The sequence below is a fragment of the Ursus maritimus genome, unplaced genomic scaffold (genome assembly GCF_017311325.1).
Source record: "Ursus maritimus isolate PB19 unplaced genomic scaffold, ASM1731132v1 scaffold_9, whole genome shotgun sequence".
NCBI classification, from domain to species: Eukaryota; Metazoa; Chordata; class Mammalia; order Carnivora; family Ursidae; genus Ursus; species Ursus maritimus.
In genome coordinates, this window is record NW_024427107.1 from 79,578,794 (window position 1) to 79,602,617 (window position 23,824).

A 23,824-nucleotide genomic window follows, 5' to 3' on the forward strand; every position below is an offset into this window, starting at 1 on the left:
CCCCCCCCCCCCCCCCCCCCGGGTCCCTCCAGCAACGCCCACACCTCCGGCTGCCCGCCCTCCCCCTCCCCGGCCCAGCCACTCTCCCGACACCCAGAGCAGGGGCTGGGGATGGAACCTCAGCTTGAGGGACCCTGGCTCCAGCCTGTTGCATCCAACACGTCCCCAGGGCCTCCTCTCGGGCCCAGGCCATGGGGGAAAGGTTGCCCCAGCCCTCTGAGCCATTTCAGGGAGGTGGGGAGGAGGGCCGACCTTCCTGTACAGAGACCCTGCAGCCGCCAAGATCTGTGGGCAGCCCTTTCTCTTCCGCGAGGCACCGCTGGGAGGGGGCACCTCTGGGGTCTGTGGACAGCGTGTGTCCATCCGAGCTGGTGCAGGGGGGCTGGGCGGCGATGTGACGGCAGTCAGAAGAGCCAAGCGGACACAGGACAGAACCTTTATTGCTGAACCTAAAACACCCACCAGGGAGCCTGGCAGGAGTCCTGGGGCAAGGTGGGGGGTGCGTGGCACAGCTGCTCTCACACCCACAGTGGGCACAGGCCTGGCGGTGAGCCCTGCCTGGCACCCCTCTGGGCTGGGGGTTGGAGCACATCCTGGGTGCGAGGCTGAGGACCCAGGGGTGGGGGTGGGAGGAAGGTGGGTGTGCAGAGGGGCTGGCTGGGCGGAGCCCGGCCCAAGGACAAGGCGAGGCCCTGGGTGCACACTGGTCACGGAAGGCTGAAAGCCAGGCGGGCAGAGCAACGACCCCGGGGCTCCCGGGGGGGACTCGGTGGCAGGCGGCCCCTCCTCCGGGGCAGGGGCAGGTGGAGCCTCCTTCCTCTGCGGGAACGAGGGGCTGAGGTAGGCGCGGGCCGGCCCCCTGGACCCTCACAGACGGGGTTTGATGTGCAGAGTTTTCCCTGTTCCAAGAGGGGCAAAGGTCAGGTGCCAGGAACCCCCTAGCCAGGGAGGAGCGCCCCTACTGCCAAAGCTTCTGGGTCAGGATGGGGGAGACTCCATCCAGCCCAGGCCCACGCAGTGGGGGGAAGTGGCATTGATCAGGCCGCCTTCCAGGCCCCGCCTGCCCTGGGGTGCAGGGAGCCACGGCAATCTGCCGGTGTGGCCATAAATACCAGGCACGTGCTGCCTGCATGCAGCCCGACGACTCGGGGCACGCTCACACCTGCGGCGAGGCTGCCAGACCCGCACGTGGCGGTTACGCCGTGCCTTCCAGCTCACTGGAAGAAGCCGCACCGTGTGCACCTGCGAGCAGCTGGCTGGGGAGGTGGAGGGACCTGGGTCCCTGTGCAGAAGGACAGGGCCTGGGGGCAGGGAGGGCTTCCCACAGCAGAGCAGGGGGCCTGAGGACAGAAAGTCACGTCCGAGGGGGGGTTCCTGCCCCACGTGCCCTGTGCTCACTGGGCCTCAATGCCTCTCCTCTGCTATGAATGCTCCAGGCCACCTCTCAGGCTGCCGTCCCCACTGACCACAGAGCTGCCCCAGGGCACGGCACCATTTACGTGTCCCCGTGAGCCTGCCGCTCCTCCTGGGCCCCCCATGTCAGGACTGAGGACTCCAGTCACCTGCTCAGCCAAGCCAGAACCCAGAGGCCAGGCCCAGCCAGCCAGGGCTCCAGGCCTACAGACTTCACTGGCCTCTGCCTGTAGGCCATGGCCCCCACGGGGTAGCTGCCTGGGTGGGTGCAGCCCGGTCTCCTGACCCGGAGCCCTCCCAGGCCCACCTCCACCTACCCCTCTAGCTCCCAGCCCTGGCCAGGTCGGGGGAGGGCTGGCAGGAAATAAAGGCTGATGGAGCCTCGGAGGCCAGCGGAGGTCTCTGCAGCCTCTCCTAGGCCTTGCCCACCCTGCCGGCCTCCAGTGACCCTGGGGTTGGCTGCCTTGGGGCCCCCACCTGCTCCCTCCCCACCCCAGTGCAGCCTGCCCAGATGGAAGTAGCTGGTGTCCTGGTCCCAGGCGGGCAGGTGGAAGGCCTGGCCGCAGCTTTGCGCCCTGAAGTGGGGGCTGCACATAGGCACCGTCGTCCCGGCCCCTCGGAGGCAGGCGTTTGAGCGTGCTCAGCGGAGCCGTTAGAGAAGGCTGCGGCAAGCATCTTCCATTAACGTTACGACCGTGAAATATGACAATAAAATGATAGCCGTATGGTCGCAAATTTGCAGCCCGCCGAGCTGCGTGGGGTTTATCGTCACTCAAACGCGCGGAGAGCTGTAAAATGTTTACAGAAAGGGTCGTTTGCAGCCATAAAATCCTCTTTTCTCTCCTAAACAAGGCTGAGTGGAGCCATTTACCAAGCCCCAAATGTTCATCGGGGGAGAGGGAACATCTGTTCTCTCCAGGAGTGCGCGGTGATCTTCCAGAACAAATTAACAGAAATGGGTGCTTTCTAATTAAATCAGCCCTCGGCTGGGGTGGTCTGTGCGGAGGCGGCTGCGGAGCTCACACCTCGGCCGGCCTGGCCCCTGTGGGCGGGAGGCGAACACCTGCCAGCAGGGGGCGTGGCCCAGCAGCACCCAGCCCAGGCCCCACCTGGGAATTCTGACTCGGTGGGTCTGATGTGGGCATTGAAAAAAGAGCCCCTGGCTGTGCCATGCTGGGCCCCAAGGGGCCAAGCTGCCTACCTGAGTCCTTGGTTGGGGGGCTTCTGGAGGTCCGGGCCCTGGGCTGGCCTCCTGGGCTCGGCGAGGACTGCAGGGAGATGAAGGAAGGCAGCTTGGAGAGGCTGCCGGAGCCCGCCGCCGCCGAGACAGCCTCCTCCTGGAGAGACAGTTCCTCCTGGTCCAAGGACAGGGAGGGGGAGGAGGGGGAGGAGGGGGAGGGGGAGGAGGGAGAGGGGAGGGGGGAGGAGGAGGGAGAGGGGGACGAGGGAGGCTTTGATGACAGGGGAGAGCCTGAGGCTGCAGCTAACACCCGTGGGGAGGAGGGAGGGGAGGCCGAGCCAGCAGCCACGGAGGTAGGGGAGATGGGCGTCTGTCTGGTGGGGCGCTGGGCAGCCGAGGACTTCCTGTGGGAAAGGAAGGGGAGCAGGAGTGTGAGGGTGGGCGGCTGCTCCGCAGGGCTGGGGTCCAGAGGGCGCTAGCCAACCAGCTGTGCGGCACCTGTCCCAGCAGCCACGGGGCATCGCCATCCAGGTCTGAGGCCGGCCCTCGGTCCCAAAGGACAGGCAATGACGACATGGGTCCTCTGACCTGAGGCAGCTGGGGTGAGCCTGGCCAGCAGGCCCCGGCTCCACACCGACCCTGTCCTCACCTGCCAGAGAGCCCACTTACAGGACAGGTGAGCACAACGTGGCCCCAGCCACGAGCCTCACCCAGGATCTTCCCTTTTCTGGGGGTGCGAGTGGGGTAGCTGAGAAGCCCCCACCTTCCTCTGTGGGGCAGGGACCAGGCAGGCCCACATAGGCCAGTCTGGGCCAGGGAGGTCCTCAGCTTGATCCCCAACTTTGAACTGAGGTTTCTTTTTGGGTCTGAAGACTTAAGGGCTGCGAAGGGGTATAGGGGCTCCCCGCTCAGGTCCTGCATGTCTCCAAGAGCAGGGAGGAACTGCTTCAGGACCCCCCCCTCAAGCTGACGCACACAGCACCCGCTGTCCCCGTCACCTGGCTCCGTGGCTGGAGGAGGCCTTGGCCCTGGGAGGTGCACCACCCGGCTCTGGGGCCGCCCGCCGGCCGAGGCGCTTCTGGCTGCGGTGCAGCAGCTGGCACTGGGCGCCCCGGGGGCAGAGGCCCCTGCGAGAGAAGTCAGGGCACAGCAGTGTGTGTTTCTTCTTGCACTGTGGGGGGAAGAGGCGCAGCTGGGGGAGCCCGTCCAGGCCTCTGCACCCTGGGGGGTGGCCCCACCTGCTCTGCCTCCCTCCCCCCCGGGCCTGAGGCCCCCCAGGCCAGAGCAGCCTGCACTGCCACCATCCATGCACCCTGAGCAATCAGAAGGGCGAGGGCCAGCGCTGCCCAGACGGGCCCTGGGCCTGGACAGAAGGCAGGGACCGGGCTGGCCTGGGGGGGGGGTCTTGCTCGGCTGGGATAGGGATTCCTGGGGCACTAATCCCCCCTCCTGACTGCAGAAGATGGGGATGTGGGGGTAGGCTCAGTGCCTGGGAGGACCTTACTGCATGGGGATCAGGCTTCAAGCCCAGGGGTGCCCAGGTCGGCCGAGGCCAGCGCACACCCGATCCACCACACCTGTCACGGTGGCTAATTATACCCAGTTTGGGGCGTGCCGCCCAGCAGGTGCTCGGGGCAGCACGAGGCCTCAGCGCTGCCCACTAGGCCCACAGGGAGCCATGGAGCTCTGCCCATGGCTGGCCTTTCCTTGGCCTGCCCGCTTCCGGGGCGGGAGCTGTTGGGAGTGATCGGGCCCAGCTCTCCAGGCCTGCTCCACACCTACTTCCTGCCTGAGGCCCTTCCAGGGGAGGGGTGCTCTGATCTCCACCCACCCCTGCAGCTGGCTCAGTGGGCATGACCTGGGAGAGTCGGAATGTAGCAACTGCCCCTCATGTTGGATCAGGCGACAGGAACAACACAGTCTCTGCCAATCCCACCCAGAACTGAGCTGAAAGCCAGCCTGGGCGCTGGAGTGGCCATGGCGCTCACACCCAGCACAGGGGCTGTGTCCCGGCTGAACTGCTCGGAGAACAGCCTTGAAGCCACTTCCGGCCAAGCTCCTCCTGGGAGCCCGTCCTCGGAGCCCCGGTTTTGGCCCTGCTCCCAGCACCCAGCACCCAGCACCCAGCACTGACAGCCTGGTTGAGGACCCCATGGAGCGTGTGCCCATTCTTGGAGCAGAATCTGAGCACCAGCCCAATTCTTGGCCTCACACCTGCCCCCCAGCTGCCACCAACAGACTAGAAACCCCTCACACTGGTGCTTGGGGGCTGGCATGCAGACGGGAGCAGGCTGGAACTGGCAGGGCCATCTGGGCAGGCAGCAGGACCCCTGAACACCCACGGCAGCCCCCTGCCAGCTTGCCCTGTGGTGGGGCCAGACCCATCCCTGCCCCCAAGAGAAGGCTAATGTTTGCTCACTTGCTCATTCCCCTGTGCCCTTCACACAGAGCTGAAGCCTCGTGAGGTCTGCTCAAAGAGGTCCAGAGGGTGGGGTCTGCTGGGGAAGGAGGGCAGTTTGGCAGGGGGAGGGAACAGGAAGGGTCTCTGCGTGGAGAAGACCTGGCACCAGACAAGAGAAGCCAGTTCCCGGGATGCCGAGTGCACGCAGATAGGTGGCCAGAGGGCGTCTGCCCCTGGGCTGTCCACGGCAGTAGCCACAAGCCACACGGTGACCCCGAGCCTCTGCGGCAGCATGGGGCTGCCAGATCAGAGGAGGCCGGGCTGGGCAAGAAGGAAGAACGTAAAAGGCCACAGTTATGTTTCCTCTCTGACTGCATGTGGAAATGTGGGGCAGAATAACTGAAATTTATTTCACCTGTTCCGTTTTTGCTCTTTTAAGGTGGCTACTAAAACATTTAAAATCCCACATGTGGCTCACATCCGGCAGACCTTCCTACTGGGCAGTGCTGGTCTGAGCTATAACCCTCCTCCCTAGAACCACCACACATCCAGGGTCGGATATGAAGAATGTTCTTGAATCCTCCAAGAGCTGTCAAGAAGGTACAATGATGGCAGAAAGCTACTCAGAAGGATATTGGACACAAACTGTGTCTCTAATTCCAAGGGCCTCACATCTTCATGCAGACCCGGCCCACTGAGGAAAGAGCGAGGCCAAACCACCGAACAGAAGCCCCAGAAAACCCCAAACGCCTGGAAATTAGCAAAAACACTACTAAGCAATTGCAGGTCAAATAAGAAACCACGGAGAGATGTCCTCAGGCTTGCAGGCTCCGTTAGGGGTTAGGGAGCAGGCCCGGCTCAGCGGGTGGGGGGACAGCAGAATGCCCCGCGCTAAGCAGAGGGAAGGGAATACTAGGTCAGAGCAGACACAGATGAAGACACGAACGAGCAGCCAAAACCGAGGGCAAGGAGTCGGCTCTCTGGTAAGATGAATCAGGAAATAAAGAGGGACACATAAGCATTAGGAAGGACAAGTGTGCCCTGGGACTGGCACTGCAGAGGAAGAGCCACCAGGGCAACAGAACCAACAACCTCCACGCCAGCGAACATGAAAACGCAGATGAAACTGACAAATTCTAGAAACACTGACAAGAAAAAAAAACGTGAGCAAATATTCCTTGGACCATAAATGCATGTGAATCACTAGTTAAGAAACACAGCAAGCTGCAGCCCAGGGTCTTCCTGGGGCCCCACTGCTCGTCCAGTAAGCCGGCCTTGCAGGAAGCGGTCCGCAGCCGGGGGCAGAGAGGACGACTCTCAACTCTGTCTCAGGGCTGCAGCGGCCCTGAGAGCAAAACCTGACCACACGAGACCACAAAAGGGCACTCAGGCCATTTTCACCCACGGCTACATGAGGTGTGACAGAGTCCCGCAGGGCACGGACACACTGCCGCCCCAGGACCAGGCTGGGCTTACCTCAGGAATGCAAGGTCGGCTTAACTGAGAAAATCAACAAATGGCAATCAGCACGCTGACAGACTACACGGGTGGAATCATACCGTGGCCTCAACAGATACAAATAGTGTTTCATAAATTCAGCATTAATTCAAAGTTTAGCAGATTACTGGTTGAATGGAACTTCCTTAGTTTAATACAAAGGGTTTCTTTAAAAAAAAAAAAAAAGATTTACTTATTTATTTTAGAGAGAGTGCCAGTGGGGGGAGGGACAGAGGGAGGGTGAGTCTGACTTGGGCCTTGATCCCAGGACCCTGAGATCACGACCTGAGCCACAATCAAGAGTCAGACACTCAACCAAGTGGGCCACCAGGTGGCCCAATATAACGGGTTTCTTGAAAGAACCTTCCAGAAAGCATCACTCACAGCGGGGAAAGGCAGGAAGCCCACTACCATCACTAACTAGCACGGTGCTGGGACCACAGCTGGGGCAGAGGCAAGAAAAGGGAGAAAACACATTTGAGCTCAAAGGAGGGAAAATGGCCATTATCTGCAAAAGATACATTTCTATTTATGTAGCAAACCGGAGAGTCTGTGGATAAAGTGGAACAATCACTAATACCGTTTAGCAGGGCTCCTGGAGACAAAATCAGTATAAAGCACTGCATGTCTACACACCAACGAACAGTGAAAAAAATAAAATTTCAAAACACGTTATTTATAATAATAATAAAAATAAAAATGACAGGAACAAATGTCACGGAGACAAAGAAGAGCTTCAGTAAAAGGCATCGAGGTGCAGCCTGTGCAAGCAGAGCCGGATGCCGGCTCACAGGCCCAGAGACTGCCTGGAAAGACAGGGACCAGCGCTCACCAGAGACCCCGATTCAAGACAATCTCAATCAAATTTCTAACTTTTTTTTTTAAGTTACATTGGATCTAAAACATAGTTCTGGGGGCGCCTGGGTGGCACAGCGGTTAAGCGTCTGTCTTCGGCTCAGGGCGTGATCCCGGCGTTATGGGATCAAGCCCCACATCAGGCTCCTCCGCTGGGAGCCTGGTTCTTCCTCTCCCACTCCCCCTGCTTGTGTTCCCTCTCTTGCTGGCTGTCTCTGTCAAATAAATAAATAAAATCTTTAAAAAAAAAATAAAAATAAAAAAAATAAAACATAGTTCTGGAAGGATAAAGGTGAAAACACCTATGAAGAAGAACAAGGTGAAAGAATTTACCTTGTATTTAGGAATTACCGTGAGGCTCAAGGACTCCGGCGAGCACGGAACCGGCTCAAGGATACACACAGAGCGGAGTCGAGAGCCCCGAGACAGAGCCCCGTCCACGAACCCTACCGGAAATGGGCCTTCCAATGCAAGGTGCTTGGGCAAAATGAAACTGGACCCCGACCTCACATCAGACACTTAGATCAAAGGAGACAGGCCCACGTGTGAAAGGCCAGCCTACGGGGCTTTTGGAAGGCCCTCCAAACTTCTGGAAGCTGGCAGGATTTTTCATACAAGACACAAAGGTGCAAGCTGTAAAGAAAGATTGATACAATCATTTTCACTAAAATTAAGAACTTCCATTCTTCAAAACAACACCACGAAGAAGGGAAAAAATAAACCACAAAGATGTTTGCCACTTATGTGACTGACAAAAGGCTAATGTCCAGAATAGTTTATATTTATGTATTTTTATGTTCATATTTATACCTTATAAATTCCCTGTGATCAGCAAGAGAAAACCAACCCAGTGGAAAACTGTCCCCACTCTCACCTAAAGAAACCAACAAAATCCCACGTATTTTTCAGAAGGAAAGGCCCAAAAGGTTTAAACACAGGGAAGGCATTTGGCCTCATAAGTCCAGTAAAGGCAAATTAAAAAATACAGTGAAGTAACTTTTCGTCCTTCAATCGTTCAAAGAGGAAAAAAGAGGTTGAATGTCGCCAAGCACTGGCAAGAAAACTGGTCCACAAGTGTGAGTGGGCATAAGCCACCCGGAAACCATCTCCAGCATCTACGACAGCAGGTCGCCTACCCCCCAGACTGGTGGCCTGCACCTTGCTAACGACAAGTGCTAATGCTCTGACCCCCACAGGCCGTCAGCGGACCTCCATGAAGCACCTTCCAGAGGCGTGAGGCCACGAGAGGCCAGGACCAAGTGCAATGCCCACTTGTGCTCGCCCCCACAGCCACCGGGGCTCCCATGGTCCCCACCTCCTTCCCAGGGCCCTTTCCCCACTGGCTGCCTGCTCCCACGGTGCTGTGCAGAGGCCCTGGCCTTCCCACGGCGGCCCCCAACACGGTGCTGTGCAGAGGCCCTGGCCTTCCCACGGCGGCCCCCAACACGGTGCTGTGCAGAGGCCCTGGCCTTCCCACGGCGGCCCCCAACACGGTGCTGTGCAGAGGCCCTGGCCTTCCCACGGCAGCCCCCAACACGGTGCTGTGCAGGGCCCTGGCCTTCCCACGGCGGCCCCCAACACGGTGCTGTGCAGAGGCCCTGGCCTTCCCACGGCGGCCCCCAACACGGTGCTGTGCAGAGGCCCTGGCCTTCCCACGGCGGCCCCCAACACGGTGCTGTGCAGAGGCCCTGGCCTTCCCACGGCGGCCCCCAACACGGTGCTGTGCAGAGGCCCTGGCCTTCCCACGGCGGCCCCCAACACGGTGCTGTGCAGAGGCCCTGGCCTTCCCACGGCGGCCCCCAACACGGTGCTGTGCAGAGGCCCTGGCCTTCCCACGGCGGCCCCCAACACGGTGCTGTGCAGAGGCCCTGGCCTTCCCACGGCGGCCCCCAACACGGTGCTGTGCAGAGGCCCTGGCCTTCCCACGGCGGCCCCCAACACGGTGCTGTGCAGAGGCCCTGGCCTTCCCACGGCGGCCCCCAACACGGTGCTGTGCAGAGGCCCTGGCCTTCCCACGGCGGCCCCCAACACGGTGCTGTGCAGGGGCCCTGGCCTTCCCACGGCGGCCCCCAACACGGTGCTGTGCAGAGGCCCTGGCCTTCCCACGGCAGCCCCCAACACGGTGCTGTGCAGGGGCCCTGGCCTTCCCACTCCTCCCGGTCTCGCTGGCTCGTCTCCATCCTCAGCCGGCCAAACACTGGCCTCCATCGCCACCTGTCCCTCCTGGGGGCCAGTTCCCGCTTCTTCTGCCCGCAGTGCCAGTGGGGTGCTTCATCAACGTCCCCTGTGCCCAGTGACTCACCGTCTTCCTTCCCATGCTCCCACACCACAGCTACCTCTTCCCCAGCTTGGAGACAGTCCCGGACCCCCGCCCCATCCCTCCTCTAACTGTGTTCAACCACTCTCCCTCTGAGCAGCCCCTGGAGGCGCCCATCCTCGTCCACTCCTGCGGTCATTTGGGTCAAGGCCTCAGTCATTCACTCCAAAACGGTAACCAAATCCAATGGGCTGCCCCAGAAAACGGAAATTAGTGGGAAACCAGACAGAGTGCAGACCGAGCCTGGAGTCAGGCTGGCAGGAATGCACGCATGTACCTCTGCCGATGTGGACGGTTAGCCTGCTGCTGGTGGGGGCCGGCCACAGCAAGGGCTGCGGGAGGGGTGCGTGGGGACTCTGCACTAGCTTTGCAACTTCTCCGTAAATCCACAGTTTTACAAACAAGCAGCTTATCAAACACATAAATCATGAGCACAGTCCGTGCCGGGCTCCCCGCAGTGAATAAGCCTCCCAGAGGAGCAGTGAAGCAGGAGGCAGGGGGCACTGGGCACCACACAGGTGACGACCACAGGAAGGGTCTGTCAGGGACCTACAGGCCAGTGTGGCAGTGGGTCCCCGGAACTTTCTTCTGCTTTGTCATTCCTGACATGGAACTGAAGAAGCAACCTGGAAGTGTCCACAGGTGCAGATAAGGGAGTCCAGCCAGATCCCTCGACACACTGTCCACCCCACCCAGGCCAGCAAAGACTGGGTGGGGAGACCCGGCCCCCAGTGCCCCTACCTGCCTTGTTAGGGTGGTGCCAGAGGCGGCCCTGAAGAAGCGGGAATGCGGGGGCCCCTTCCCCTCCCAGTCAGGGAAGCCCCAGTGGAGGCTTGGCGGGAAGTAAGTATACCACCCACCCAGGAGGAACAGGGAAACCCTTCCTCAGGCGTCAGTGGAGGCCAACTGGGGGGCCTGGATCTCTACTCCCCTTGCACCCACAGTGTCACAGGGCACTAGCTGAAATAGGAGGTTTAAATAAGATCCAGACCCTCATAACACATCCAGGTTTCAATAAAAAGTAGCTCATCACAACAGAAAAATGTACAGACCTTGAACTGAATGGAATTCCAGACAACAGCACATATGGCAGCATGAAGTAGCAGAGGTGTGGCAACGATTTTAAAGGGGCACCATGAATGTGTTTATTTATTTTATTTTTATGATTTTATTCTTAAGTAATTTCTATACCCAACACAGGGCTCAAACTCACAACCCCAAGATCAGGAGTTTCACACTCCGCCAACCGAGCTCGCCAGGTACCCCCCACAAGTGTGTTTCAACAAGCAATTAAAAACCTGCTAAAACAACGAAAACATAGAAAGTCTCAACCAAGAAAAAGAAAATAAAAGGTAGAACCAAATGGAAATTTTAGAACTGAAAAGTATAATAACTGAAATAAAAAAAACTCAGTGTATGGTCTCAACAGCAGAAGGGAGGCACCAAGGAAAGACTCCATGAGCTGGAAGACAGAATAACAGAAATTAACCAATCTGCCTGACAGAGAAAGAAAACAGACTTTCTAACATGGAGAATGCCTCAAGAGCCCGTGGGAATACCACATTCATGCAATCAGAGCTATGGAAGGAGAGGAGAAAGAACACAAGAGTAATAGCTGAAAATATCCCAAACTTGCCAAAAAACATAAGCCTACAGATTCAAGAAGCTGAGTGAACCCAAAACAGTAAAAAGCAAAGAAATCCACCAAAAACTGCACCACAGTCAAACTTGTAAAAGCTACAAAGAATCCTCCAAACAGCCAGAGAAAAGTGACACTTTACCTGTGGGGGAAAAGTTCAAATGACAGTGGATTTCTCCTTCAGCACCATCGAGGCCAGAGGAGGTCGTATAACATTTACAAGTGCTGAGACGGAGAACCATCAGCTCAGAAGCCCATATGCAGCAAACAAAACAAAACAAAACAAAATCCTTCAAGAATGTGGGGAAATCCAGACATTCTTAAATGAAGGAAAACCATGAAAATTCGTCACCAGCAGACCTGCCCTAAAAATGCTATAGTAAGTTTTCTAAACAGAAAAGAAACAATAAGAGACAAAGCCTTGGAACACCAGAAGGGCAGACTGAGATGACCAAAATATGGGTAAACACACCAGACTTCCCTTGAGTCTCCTCAATTATGTTTGAATATTGAAGCAAAAACTGTCAGTGTCTGCTGTGGTTTTAAATGTCTGTGAAAGACATATGCAAGGCAGGTACGGATGGAGAAGGGTAAAGGGACATAAAGGAAGGTGAGGTTTCTGCACTTCAACTGAACTGGTAAATGACAACACCAGTGATAAGAACAATAAAATTGTTCAAGTAACAGACAAAAAGACAGAAATGAAGAAGAGAACAAAACACAGAAACTAACAGAAATCAAATTGCAGACCTAACCCCTAACATAGCAATAATTACATTAAGTGTAACTAGCCTAAATATACCAATTAAAAGACAAAGACTGACAAGTCAGTTTTAAAAGATGAGCCAACTATCTGCTGTCTACAAGAAAGGTACTTCAAATACAGTGTGATAGGTGAGCTCAAAGCAGAAAGAGGGAAAGAAGTTATATCACGCAAACACTGATCGAATGAGAGCAGGAGTGGCCGCATTAATACCACATAAAGCAGACTTCAGAGTAAAGAAAATTACAGAGAGGTAACATTTTATACTGATAAAAGCATCACTCCATCAAGAAGACCTAGCGATCTTAAATTTACATGCACAAAATAGGAGCTACGAAATACATGAAGTAAAAACTGATAGATATGAACGGAGAAAGCAACAAACCCAAAGTTATAGGTGGTGACTTCAACACCCCCCTCTCAACAACTGACTGAACAACTAAATAGAAAATCAGCAAGGATACAGAATTCAGAAATGCCTTTAACCAGCAAAATCTTATCAATATTTATAACACATTCCACTTTACTCAACAAGGGTCAAGTATATATTATTTTCAAGTGCCCACAGAACATATACCAAGCATATCCTGGGCCATAACACAAAGCCAAAAAAACTTAAAAAAGAATTAAAATCATACAGAGTATATTCTTCACCATCACAGACTCACAACTAGGAATCAGTGACAGAAAGATAACAGGAAAATCTCCAAACACTTGGAAACCAAACAATAATCTGTGGACCAAAGAGAAAGTCTCAAGGGGTGGGCGGAGACAACGAACAAAAACAACCAGAACTAAATGAAAATACATCTCAAAATTTGTAGGATCCAGCTAACTAAATTCATACATAAGAGGAAATATTTCAAATCAATAGTCAAAATTCCCACCTCAAGACCTGGGGCGGGGAGGGGGGGGGTGGAGCAAAATAAACCCAAAGGAACAGAAAGAAAAAGTAATGATATGAGCAGAAATCAATAAAACCAAAAAGAAAAAAAAAAACAATAAGAGAAAAATCAATGAAACAAAGAGCTGACCCTTTAAAAAGATCAATAATATTGACAAACCTCTAGCAAAACGAACAAAGAAAAAGGTAAAAGTCACAAATATCCAATATCAGGAATGAAACAGGTCACTACAGACCCTGCACACATCAGAAAGATAATTACGGCGTACTTCAACCAATTCTACCCATACGATTTTAACAACTTAGATGAGATGGACCAATTCCTAGAAATACACAATCCACAAAAATTGACTCAAGAAGAAACAGAAACTCTGACTGGCTCTTTCTACAGTGAGGGGACTGAGTCAGTAATCAGAAACCTACCAATAAAGAGAAGCCCGAGACCAGAGGGCTTCACTGGTGAATTCTACTAAACACGTAAAGAAGAATGAACACCAATTCTTCTCAAATCCTTCCAAAAAACTGAAGTGTAAGGAATCCTTCCCAGCTCCAAATAGCCAAACAACCTATGAGGCTAGCCTTACCCTGATACCAAACCAAAGACACTACAGGAAAGGAAACTACAGATCAATAATTCCTCATAAATATAGATGCAAAAACTCATCAACAAAATACTAAAAAACTGAACTCAGCAATGGGATTTATTCTTTTTTTTTTTTTTTTTAAAGATTTTATTTATTTATGTGACAGAGATAGAGACAGCCAGCGAGAGAGGGAACACAAGCAGGGGGAGTGGGAGAGGAAGAAGCAGGCTCATAGTGGAAGAGCCTGATGTGGGGCTCGATCCCAGAACGCCGGGATCACGCCCTGAGCTGAAGGCAGACGCTTAACCGCTGTGCCACCCAGGCGCCCCAGCAATGGGATTTATTCTTAGAATGCAAGGATATTCAACATACAAAAATCAATCAGCATAAATGTAATTCAAGGTGGTCAATATGACTGATTGGCCACCTTAACAGAATGAAGGAAGAAGAAAACCACATGATCATCTCAACTGATGCAAAAAAGATCTGACAAGACTCAACACCTTTTACAATAAAAACACAAAATAAACCAGGAATAGAAAGGAACATCCCCAACAGGATAAAAATCATATGTGAAAAGCCCACAACTAACATCACATTCAATGATGGTGAAAGACTAAAAGCTTTTCCTCTAAGACGAAGAACAAGACAAGGATGCCCCCTTTTGCCACTTTTATTCAACACAGTACTAGCAATTCTAGTCAATTAGGCTAAATAAATATTTTAAAAATATGTAAAACCTAAGTTTAAAAGGAAGAAAATTATCTCTGTTAGATGACATGATCATATAGAAAACCCTAAAGAACCCACAAAAAAACTGTCAGAGCTGATATATGGAGTCAGCAAAATTCCAGAATATAAAATCAACACACACACACAAAATCAACTTACTACTACACACTTGCAAAGAACAATCTAAAAGAGGAAATTTTTTAAAATTCCATTTACAATAACATCAAAAAATGTAAGATACTTTGGAATAATTTTAACCAAGGAGGCAAAAAACTTACACACTAAAAACTACAAAATACTGCTGAAAGAAATTAAAGAAAGTCTAAATAAATGGAAAGACATCCCATGTTCATGGACTGGAAGACTTCCTGTTATCGAGATGACAAAAGCACCCAGAATGACCTACAGAGTCAATGCGATCCCTACCAAAATTCCAAAGCCACCCCCCGTTTTTTGTTTTTTTAAAGAAAAAGCCCATCCTAAAATTCATATGGAATCTCAAATGACGCCCGAATAGTCAAAATAATCTTGGAAAAGAACAATAAAATTGAGGGATTTATATTTCCTGATTTCAAAATTTATTACAAAGCTATCATAATCAAAATGCTTGGTTAAGGACAGACATAGAGACCAATGGGACAGAACACAGTGCCCAGAAACGAACCACCATATACATGGCGAACAGACTTTCAACAAGGTGCCAGTGGGGGAAGCACAGCCTTTTCAGCAAATGGTGCTGGGCAAACTGCCCACACACAGGAGACTGACGCTGGGCCCTCGTCTTATACCGCATACGAAAATTGACTCAAAATGGATCAAACACCTAAACTTAAGAACTGAAACTATTAAACTCTCACAAGAATACACAGGGAAAAGGTTCGCTGACATTGCGTTGGACAAGTGTTTCTCAGATATAACACCCAAAACACATGCAATGGAAAAAAAACAGATAAATTGTACTTAATCAATGGAAAACTCATGCATCAAAGTACACTGTCAAGAGAGTGAAAAGACAGAATGGGAGAAAAGAGTCATACATCCTCTTCTGACAAGGGTTTAATTTCCAGAACATATAAAGAAGTCTTATGACTCAACAACAAAACACCCCCAAACAACCCCATTCAAAAATGGGCAAAGGAGGTGAACAGACATTTCTGCAAAGATGTACCGATGACCAACAAGGACACGAAAAGGTGCTCCACATCCTTAGTCTTCAGGGCGATGCAAGTTTAAACAACCAGATACCCACTACGACGGCTATTAGAAGAAGGGGGTAACAGAGACCTGGCGAGGAGGTAAGCTGCTGGTAGGGGCGTACAATAGCACAACCATCACGGAAAACAGCTTGTCGGTTCCTCAGAAAGCTCGACCTCGAACTGCCAGATGGTCCTGCAGTTCCACTCCCGGTTATCCATGCAAAGGCCGTGACAGCAGGCACTTGAAGAGAGGCTGACACGACCACGTCCCCAGCAGCATGAGCTACGGACCCAGAAGGCACAACCCAAGCGTCCCCCCGAGTGTGGTCCGGATGTAAATGGGATGTTATGGGCCCTCAGAGGAGTGAGGTACAGGCTACCACGTGGACGAGTGCCGACAGTCCGCTGAGTGAGAGAAGCGGACACAAGAGGACAGACGCGAGGAGTCTACCGCTATTAAATACCTACCGACAGGCCGGTCCACAGGGACAAAGTGCAGCTCGGCGGGGCCCGAGGCTGAGGAGCAGGGGTAGTGGGGAGTCATCCCTGAATGCTTACGGCTTCCGCCTGGGGTGATGAAAAAGTTCTGGAAATAGACCATCGTGGTGGCCGTGCAACACCGTGAGCACGAGCAATGCCACTGCGTTGTACAGATAGAAACGGCAAATTCGGGGACGCCTGCATGGCTCCGTCGGCTGAGTGTCTGCCTTCAGCTCAGGTCAGGATCCCAGGGTCCTGGGATCGAGTCCACATCGGGCTCCCTGCTCAGCGGGGACCTGCTTCTCCCTCTCCCTCTGCCCCTCCCCCTGCTTGTGCTCACTCTCTCTCTCTCAAATAATAAAAATTTTTAAAAAAGAAAAAGAAACGGAAAATTTTACATTATATTTATTTTATCACAATTAAAAAATTTAATAATGTAATATACCAAAAATCATTCTATTGTACACTTAAATAGGTGAATTGTATGCTACATGAATTTTATCTCAATAAAACTGTGGGTTTTTTTTAAGATTTTATTAAAAAAAATTTTTTTAGAACTATTTATTTGAGAGAGAGTGAGAGAGAGAAGGAGCAGGGAGAGCAGCAGGCAGGAGAGGGAGAGAGAAACTCAAGCAGACTCCCCACTGAGCGCAGAGCCTGACATGGGGGCTCGATCCCACAACCCTGAGATCATGACCCCAGCCGAAATCAAGAGTCAGAAGCGCAATCGCCTGAGCCACACAGCTCCCCCTCAATAAAACAGCGTAAACAAAGATAAAGGAATGGCCAAGAAACACGCAGCGTTGACCATCATTAGCTGTCAGGGAAACGCAAAATGAAGCCACAGTGAGACCGCCTCGCAGCGCCAGAGAGCCGAGGTCAACAGGACAGATGGTGACAAGTGCTGGCAAGCACGTGACCGAATGAAGCCGCATTCGCTCCTGGTGGCACCATAAGCAGCGCGGCCACACGAGAAACCACGTAGTGAGGCCTGCAGCCGCCACGTGACCCAGCAACCCCACTCCAAGGTGTCTACGCCAGAGGACGAGAGCCCGTGTGCTCACACAGATTCGCACACCAACGTTCACATGGCCCCAAACTGGGGACAACCCAAACGTCCACCCCCTGACGAATGAACGAACGCAACGGGCTCTCTGCCCATAATGGTGCACTGTTCAGCCATGAAAAGGAGCGTGGGCCTGACCCTCAAAACCAGATTAGAAGGGAGAGGGCGGACCGCAAAGGTTGTGCGCTGCAGGACTTCCAGGTGGGACACGTCCAGAAAAGACCCGTGTGCAGAGACGGCGGGTAGATCACTACTGTCTGGCTGGGGGGAGCACAGATGGGACTGACCCCAAGGGGAGTGGAGGAGTGTCTGCAGTGACAGACGTGCTCTGGAACTGGATGCTGGGGACTGCTGCGCGACCCCGCCTTTGCGCTGAACCGGTGACACTGGAGCTGCACCTCCATGAAGCTGGGCTTCTTAAAACAGGCACCCGAAGCAGACAGGAGAGCAGGGGAGTCTCGTACGCAGTTTGGAGGGACAGGGCCCACTCCACAGATGAAGCCTAAGTGGTATCCGACTTCACACTACAGCCAACTCAACAAGAGCTAACACTTGCCCAAGGCCTGCTCCAAAGGCGGCAAAGAAAGTTCTACTTGCCACCATCCCCGCTGCGGCAGGGACTCCCATCAGCCTAATTTTACTGAACAAGAAGTGGAGGCCCCAAGGGGTGAGGCAGTGAGGTGCGGTGGGTCTCATGCGGTAGGGACGGGGTTGGGCTAGGGTCTGAGCCCCTGCCCCGGGGCCTCCTCTCAGGCCCACTGCACTGAGGAGGACGGGGCAGGTCCGGGAACAGGACCGCAGGGTGACACACATGGACTCTCCCCCACAAACACAGGAAGGATTTCAGCCGAAGGAAGGACACCACCAGCAATGCCAACCAGTGATACAAACTCGGCCTGGGACCTTGAAGCCAAAGGGTGATGCTGGCAGGACATGAGAGCTTGTGTGAGGCAGGACGACATAGAGGACAGCAGGGGCCGTGGAGGGCCGTCCCTAGCAGCTCAGCGGACTGCCAGGAGCCCCGCTAGCAACCAGAGCACCCCGTGCAGGCCATGCACTGATGCGCAGGCCGGCAGAGGCCTCAGCAGAGAGCACTGGGCTGCAAGGGCGGTGGCAGGCGGACTCCCGGGTTTGATATGGGGCAGCGACGGACTGACACCACACGCACACGGGCATCTCCCAGTTCTGGACGCTGGCGGCCAGCAGCCTCTGGTGGAGCCGGAGCATACGGAGTGACCGCAGCACACGTCGCGGGTCACGGGAGCCTCGCTCAGCAGGACGCGGACTGTGCACGGCAGGAGCCCAGGGCCACAGCCACACGCACGCACAAGTACACACGCACATGCACGCACACACACACGCTCGTGCACACACACGTTCGTGCACACATACACACACACGCACACACGTTCGTGCACACGCACACGTGCACACACACAGGCCTCAATGGGAACAAGTGGGTGCTGGGAAAGAGAAGGTGGCAGACGAGAATCGCCAGGGGCTATGAAAACTAGCAGGTGAGCATAAGGGCGTCCGGAGTCTCCAAGTGTCTCCCTCAAACATGCATTAGCCAGAGAGGGGACAAGGGGAGGCCCCTCAGCGGACACCCTGTCAAGTGAGCACGGGGAGCACGGCCCTTGCTGGAACCATGGCGTCCAGGCGTCAGGCCCCCCGAGGCGGCAGGCATCCCACGGAAGGACTCCTGTCCTTGCCCATGTGTCCTGAGCAGCTGAGGGACAGAAGGGACTCTCCTGAGGGAAGGAGAGGAGACGGGCCGGGGGGCCGGAGCGGCAGGTCCCGCAGCAGACGTGTGGCCCCCGAAGAGGGAAAGGAGCAGAGATTTACTCCCAGCCTAAATGATTCACAAGAAAAGGGAGCGCACCTCTTTAACAAGCCAGGGCTTTATGAAGCAAGGTTAACAATTTCACTTGATTCAGTGGAATATTATAAACTCTCTGGGGCCCGTTTGAGGACTTGTACATCAGGCACAAGGCGACGACTCAGCACTTTTTATATTATTTAGAGAATAAAATTAACCCTCACCGGCCCAGGCTGCTGCCTCGCCTCCCGCTGGATCTGGCCTGCTCAGCGCTTTCCCCCATATATAATTACAAGCCGCTATCCATCATGCGGCAGACACGCAGCGCCAACACGCCGAAAGGGACGCAGTAAGCACTTCCACTAATAGAAGCAGGACTTAAATATCACTTTGATATTTTCATTTACATTGGAATATCTTACACTAATCACGCACAGCATCCGCGGGGGTCCCGCCACCCCACCCTACCCGGGCCCCACCTCCCGGGGAGGGGCCTCCCTGCCAGGGCTCTGGGCGTCCTTCAAGGCGACCCGCTGGCTCCAGGTTGGGTCCCCAGGTCTGCCAAGCCTGGCCAGGCCCAGACCCTGGCCTTGTGGCAGGAGGGAGAGGACGTGGGGAAGGAAGGGACACGGGCCCCACGGTGTGAAATGGGGGTGGGGGGTGGGGGATGGTCAGGTCTCAGGCTGTCCCCGCACTGATGCGTGTTCCCCTTGCTCAGGCCCCGGCCTGCTGCCCTGCCCACTGGGGGTCCCCAGGAAGCCCCAGCTCCGGTCGCCCCAATCCAGACTGCAGGCCCCAGCGGCCCCTGGGACTAAAGAGGCCTGTCTTGGGGTTCCCAGCCCAGGGCCCTGCCGCCCCGCAGGCCCACGTGGGGATGAGGAGGGCGACAGAGTCCCCTCTGGAGAGCAGGACGGTAACTGAGAAGGGAAGGAGCCAGCGTGCTCGGCTGTCGGGAATTTCCCACCACAGCACCACTCTCGCTGACAGGCGAGGGCGACAGCGCAGTGACGTGCCCGCGAAGAGGAGGCGAAGCAGAGCTGCCAGCTCGCAGGCGGCCCTCGCGACCCGGTTTCCTCATTCCCCTTGCACCAGCCCGTTTCCACGGGGGTTACCCCGTCACCCTGGGGTTACGCGACCTCCAAGGAAGATCCTGAGGAGCACAGCCGGCCCACTGCTGGGGACTGGGTGCTGCCCGCCGACCCCCCACGCCCCTCACCTTTGCACCCAGTGGGCAGTAGCCTTTGAGAAAGTCGGTGCAGACCTCCGCCTTCCGGGACACGTAGACGTGGCTATAGGGACAGCTGCTGTTGCTGCAAATCCCCTTTAAGAAGTAGGAGCACACGGGCATCTGTAGGGGCAAGGGGACGGTGGTGAGGGCCAGCAGACCCACGCGGCTCCTTTGGCACATGGGCCCAGTCTGCCCAGTGCTACTGTGGCCCCCACCTCCAGCAGCCCTCCGTCAGGAGCCTGCACCTCACTTCACAGGTAAAACGCCTGGACTCGAAGGGCCTGCCTAGGGCTCCAAGGCCAGGTGTGAGCCACACAGAGACCCCCGCCTAGGGAGAAAGGGACACACACTGCTGGCCAGCAGGAGGGGGCCATCAGGAGCCAAGAGCACCTGGGGCCATGCCAGGTGAGGGCTGCCCACCCCAAAGGCAGACCCCCTGCTTCCCCAGAAGGCAAAGTTGTCTGGGCAGGCACACGTGCCCTCAAACAGCCCAGGTGAAGACATCCCTGCAGGATGGCTGAGGTCCAGATGTTCTGTCAGCTGCTCTGAGACTGCCTAGTGTCCAGGCAGTGGGGCCATGGCGGGATAGGCCAGGAGGGGCTGCTGTCTGGAAGCGCAAGGGGGACACAGAGCATGGGGGCTCTAGGTAGGGCGACAGCCTACAGGGCCTAGAGATTCAGCCAATTTCCCAGCTGCCTGGACACCTGGCAGTGTCCATGGGCTGGTGACCTGTTTCCACCCAGGGAAGCCTAGGGATGGACTGTGGGTAGGCAGGGAAATGCCCTGGAGCAGCCCAGGGCTGCACTGACCACAGACTGGCACTGCAGAGGCCTGGCAGGGGGCCTGGCTCCAGTGCCCTGGCTGCCAGCAGGTGGGCCCAGGGAAGACCTGGGCGGGGGCGGGGGGCAGGAAGGGAACATGCAATGGGCAGCCTGGGCAGGGCTGTGCAGCGCAGCAGTCCCTGGCCCCTAGACTGGGGGAGAGAGAGAGAAATGAAGCCCACCTTCCCCCGTTGGAGGAAGCTGAGGCCTGAGGGCCAGCGAGGAAGGATCTCTGATCTTGCCCACCCTGACCTCTGCAGTTGCCACTTTGTCAGGCGACTCCTCTCTGGGGCCCCTCCCTGGGCCTCCCACCTTCCCCAGGCCTGCTACCCCTGCAGGAGCCTCTCTGGGAGCTCGCCTCTCCTCCTCTCTCCTGTCAGACCCGCCTTCACGCACCCCACTGCAGCCCCTGTTCCCCGCGGGGGTCTCCACTAGTGGGCACCCCAGGGCTTGGCTCCTCACACTTCCACACTGAGCTCTGGCCGGCCTGCCAGGAACCCCATGCAGGGGTTTCCAGGGCAGGGCAGGGGGGAGGCCAGGGAGGGAATGAGGGAGAAAGCAAAGAAACAAAGGGTGATTTAACGTGAAGAGTTTATCTTTAATTGTCTTTTAACTGCAGCGCACAGGGGAGAAGGGCTGGCCCGTTTGGGGCTTGCGGTGGTGCGGCTGCAAACAATTCCCTTAATGTGGCTTTTGATATAGAGCCCAAATTAGCCCTAATAAAAAGGGATAATAAAGCCAACTCTTACAGCAAACGGAACTCCTCCTAGCTGTCAGCACGGCCGTTATCGAGAGGAAACTGCATTCTCATTTCAATTAACCTTGTTTGCACCCACCACGTCCACACAAATAACAATAACATTAATTCAGGGCGCGAGTGCGGCGTCCACATTAGACAGCTCAGAATGTGCACCGGCTTCGGAGCCGGAGCTAATGAACCTGAAACTCGACGTGAATTTCCAAATTGCTCACAACAGAGTTTCGAAGCTCTATTAGGGAGAAAAATGCTGATTCTTTTCAAGTTCCTCAAGGGGAAAAGCTGTTGTAGCGGCAGCCTCGGCCCGATCCCGCCTCCTCTAACCCTGCTGCGGCCCCAGAGTGGGGGTGGGTGGCAGGCAGCCCAGCCCGCGTTAAGCCCCCATCTCAGGGCTCCTGGCATGCTGCTGCCAGGGCCCCAGCACTGCCCTGGCTCTGCCCCCACGGTGGGCACTGTATGAGGGGGTCCCCCATGCTCACGGTGGCTAAGGGGAGGGGCCTGCGAGAGAGGGACCCCGCAGTGCGCCCACCTGTCCTCGGCTGCCCTTCTAAGCACACCCTGCCTGACCCCGCCAACCTCTCACCCAGCCTGGGCTGGGTCCCAGCTTGGGTGGCAGCTGGGGGATGCCACCCCGGGGCACGGGGTAGGGGTGGTCACACAGCCAGCAGCCCTGCCTGGGGTGAACCGTGGGGCGGGGCCTGCAGGGAGGCCGGGTGCCTGGGGGAGCTCACCTTCTCCTTGGACACATGGTGGGAGAAGGGGCACGTCCCATCTGTCTTCTTGCACGTGCCCCGGAGAAACCTGTGCAAAGGAGGGAAGAGGGTCAGAGGCGCAGGGGAAGCCAGAGGCAGGGCGCCTGCATGGCCCCCTGCGCCACCCCCCCCCTCGGCCCGGTGGGACGGAGGGCACCTGGTGCACACGGCCACCTTGTCGGGGTCGTGGATGTAGGGGCAGTGCTGGCCGTGGTTGCACCTGCCGAACCGGTTGTAGTACATGCAGTATTCCTGCTGCTGCTTCCGCCGCCGCTGCCTCGCCTGCCGGACGATGGCCAGGCTGCGCTGGACGGCCCGGCTGTGGATGGGGGTGGAGCTTTGTGAGCCTGAGGGACCCTCCCACCCAACCCGTGAGCCCCAGGCCCAACCCTGAGGGACGTACCTGGCCAGGGAGCGGCTGCAGCTGCTGGTAGGGTCTGTGCGGCCTGTGGGGAAAGAGGGCCACATCATGGCAGGTCCACGGGCCCCAGGCTCTCCGCTGCCCACCAAGCTGCTCAGCGCAGCCTTGTCAGGGTTCCCACTCTCGGTGCAGGCACTGCTGCCCCCTAAGGGAAACCGCCTATGCTCCCTTCAGCCTGGGTCGCATACACTGCTGGGACCCTACCAGACCCCCACCCGGTGCAGGGTGGCGGCCTGTCCAGGGACCAGATCTGGCAGCTGGCTGGTGGCCTCGTCTCAAGGCAGGTGGTCCCAGGATCGGCAGGTGGGCTGGGGGGGGGGCTCCCCACCACGTCCCTCTGCCAGGAACAGGGCCCAGGGATATGGGACCTGAGGGGGGGGGTCCACGAATGCCCCCTGGCTTCGTAGGAGCCAGTAGTGATTCTTACGTATTGACAGGGTTATCCGACAAAAACATCACAGTGAGTACGTAGCTGCAAAGCCTGAGGTCTTCACTCTCAGGCTCTACAGGGACCTCCGTGCTGACCTCAGCCTCCATAGGCCCTGGACGAGCACATCTGGCTCTGAGGCCCTCATGGGCCATGGCAGGTGCCCATTCCCCAAAACCCTAAGCACAAAGACTAATCAGGTGCTCTCTGAGCTCACTGACTGGCCCAAGGGGGAGCTGTGCATGAGATGGACAGTGGTGACAAGAAGGGAGCAGGTGACAGGATGCCCACAGACAGGGCAGTTGGGGTTGGGGGGGGGGCTGGGGCTAGGGCAGTAGCAGACGAGGGGCAGGTGGGCAATGCTTGTCCTGCATGAGAAGGTGGAGGGAGTCCAGACTGATGTACAGCCCCCTGCCTCCCTTTTAGGCACAAGGTCACCACCCCCCAGAGCCAAGGTGGGCAGGTGGGGGCCAGAGGCTGCTCAGATGGCCACGAAGGCCCACGGTTCCTCTCTCTCTCTCTCTCTCTCACACACACACACACACACACACACACACACACACACACACACA

At 55.8% G+C, this 23,824-nt stretch overlaps 1 protein-coding gene across 3 annotated transcripts in view; it reads right to left on the reverse strand.

Annotated features, from left to right (window-relative positions):
* Nucleotides 1-422: 422 nt before the first annotated feature.
* The window catches only part of ZC3H3 (zinc finger CCCH-type containing 3), a 91,706-nt gene continuing 68,304 nt past the window's right edge, over nt 423-23,824 (reverse strand). For 2 of the 3 annotated variants that reach the window (XM_040625732.1, XM_040625730.1), the window contains 4 exons: nt 20,063-20,194; nt 3,592-3,764; nt 2,615-2,997; nt 730-899 (listed from right to left, as the gene is read on the reverse strand). In XM_040625732.1, the coding sequence (XP_040481666.1) occupies nt 868-899; nt 2,615-2,997; nt 3,592-3,764; nt 20,063-20,194 (720 nt within the window). In that variant the 3' untranslated portion in view covers nt 730-867. Of the gene's footprint in view, nt 900-2,614; nt 2,998-3,591; nt 3,765-20,062; nt 20,195-23,824 lie in introns of all 3 variants that reach the window. The other variant, XM_040625731.1, reaches the window with a different exon arrangement.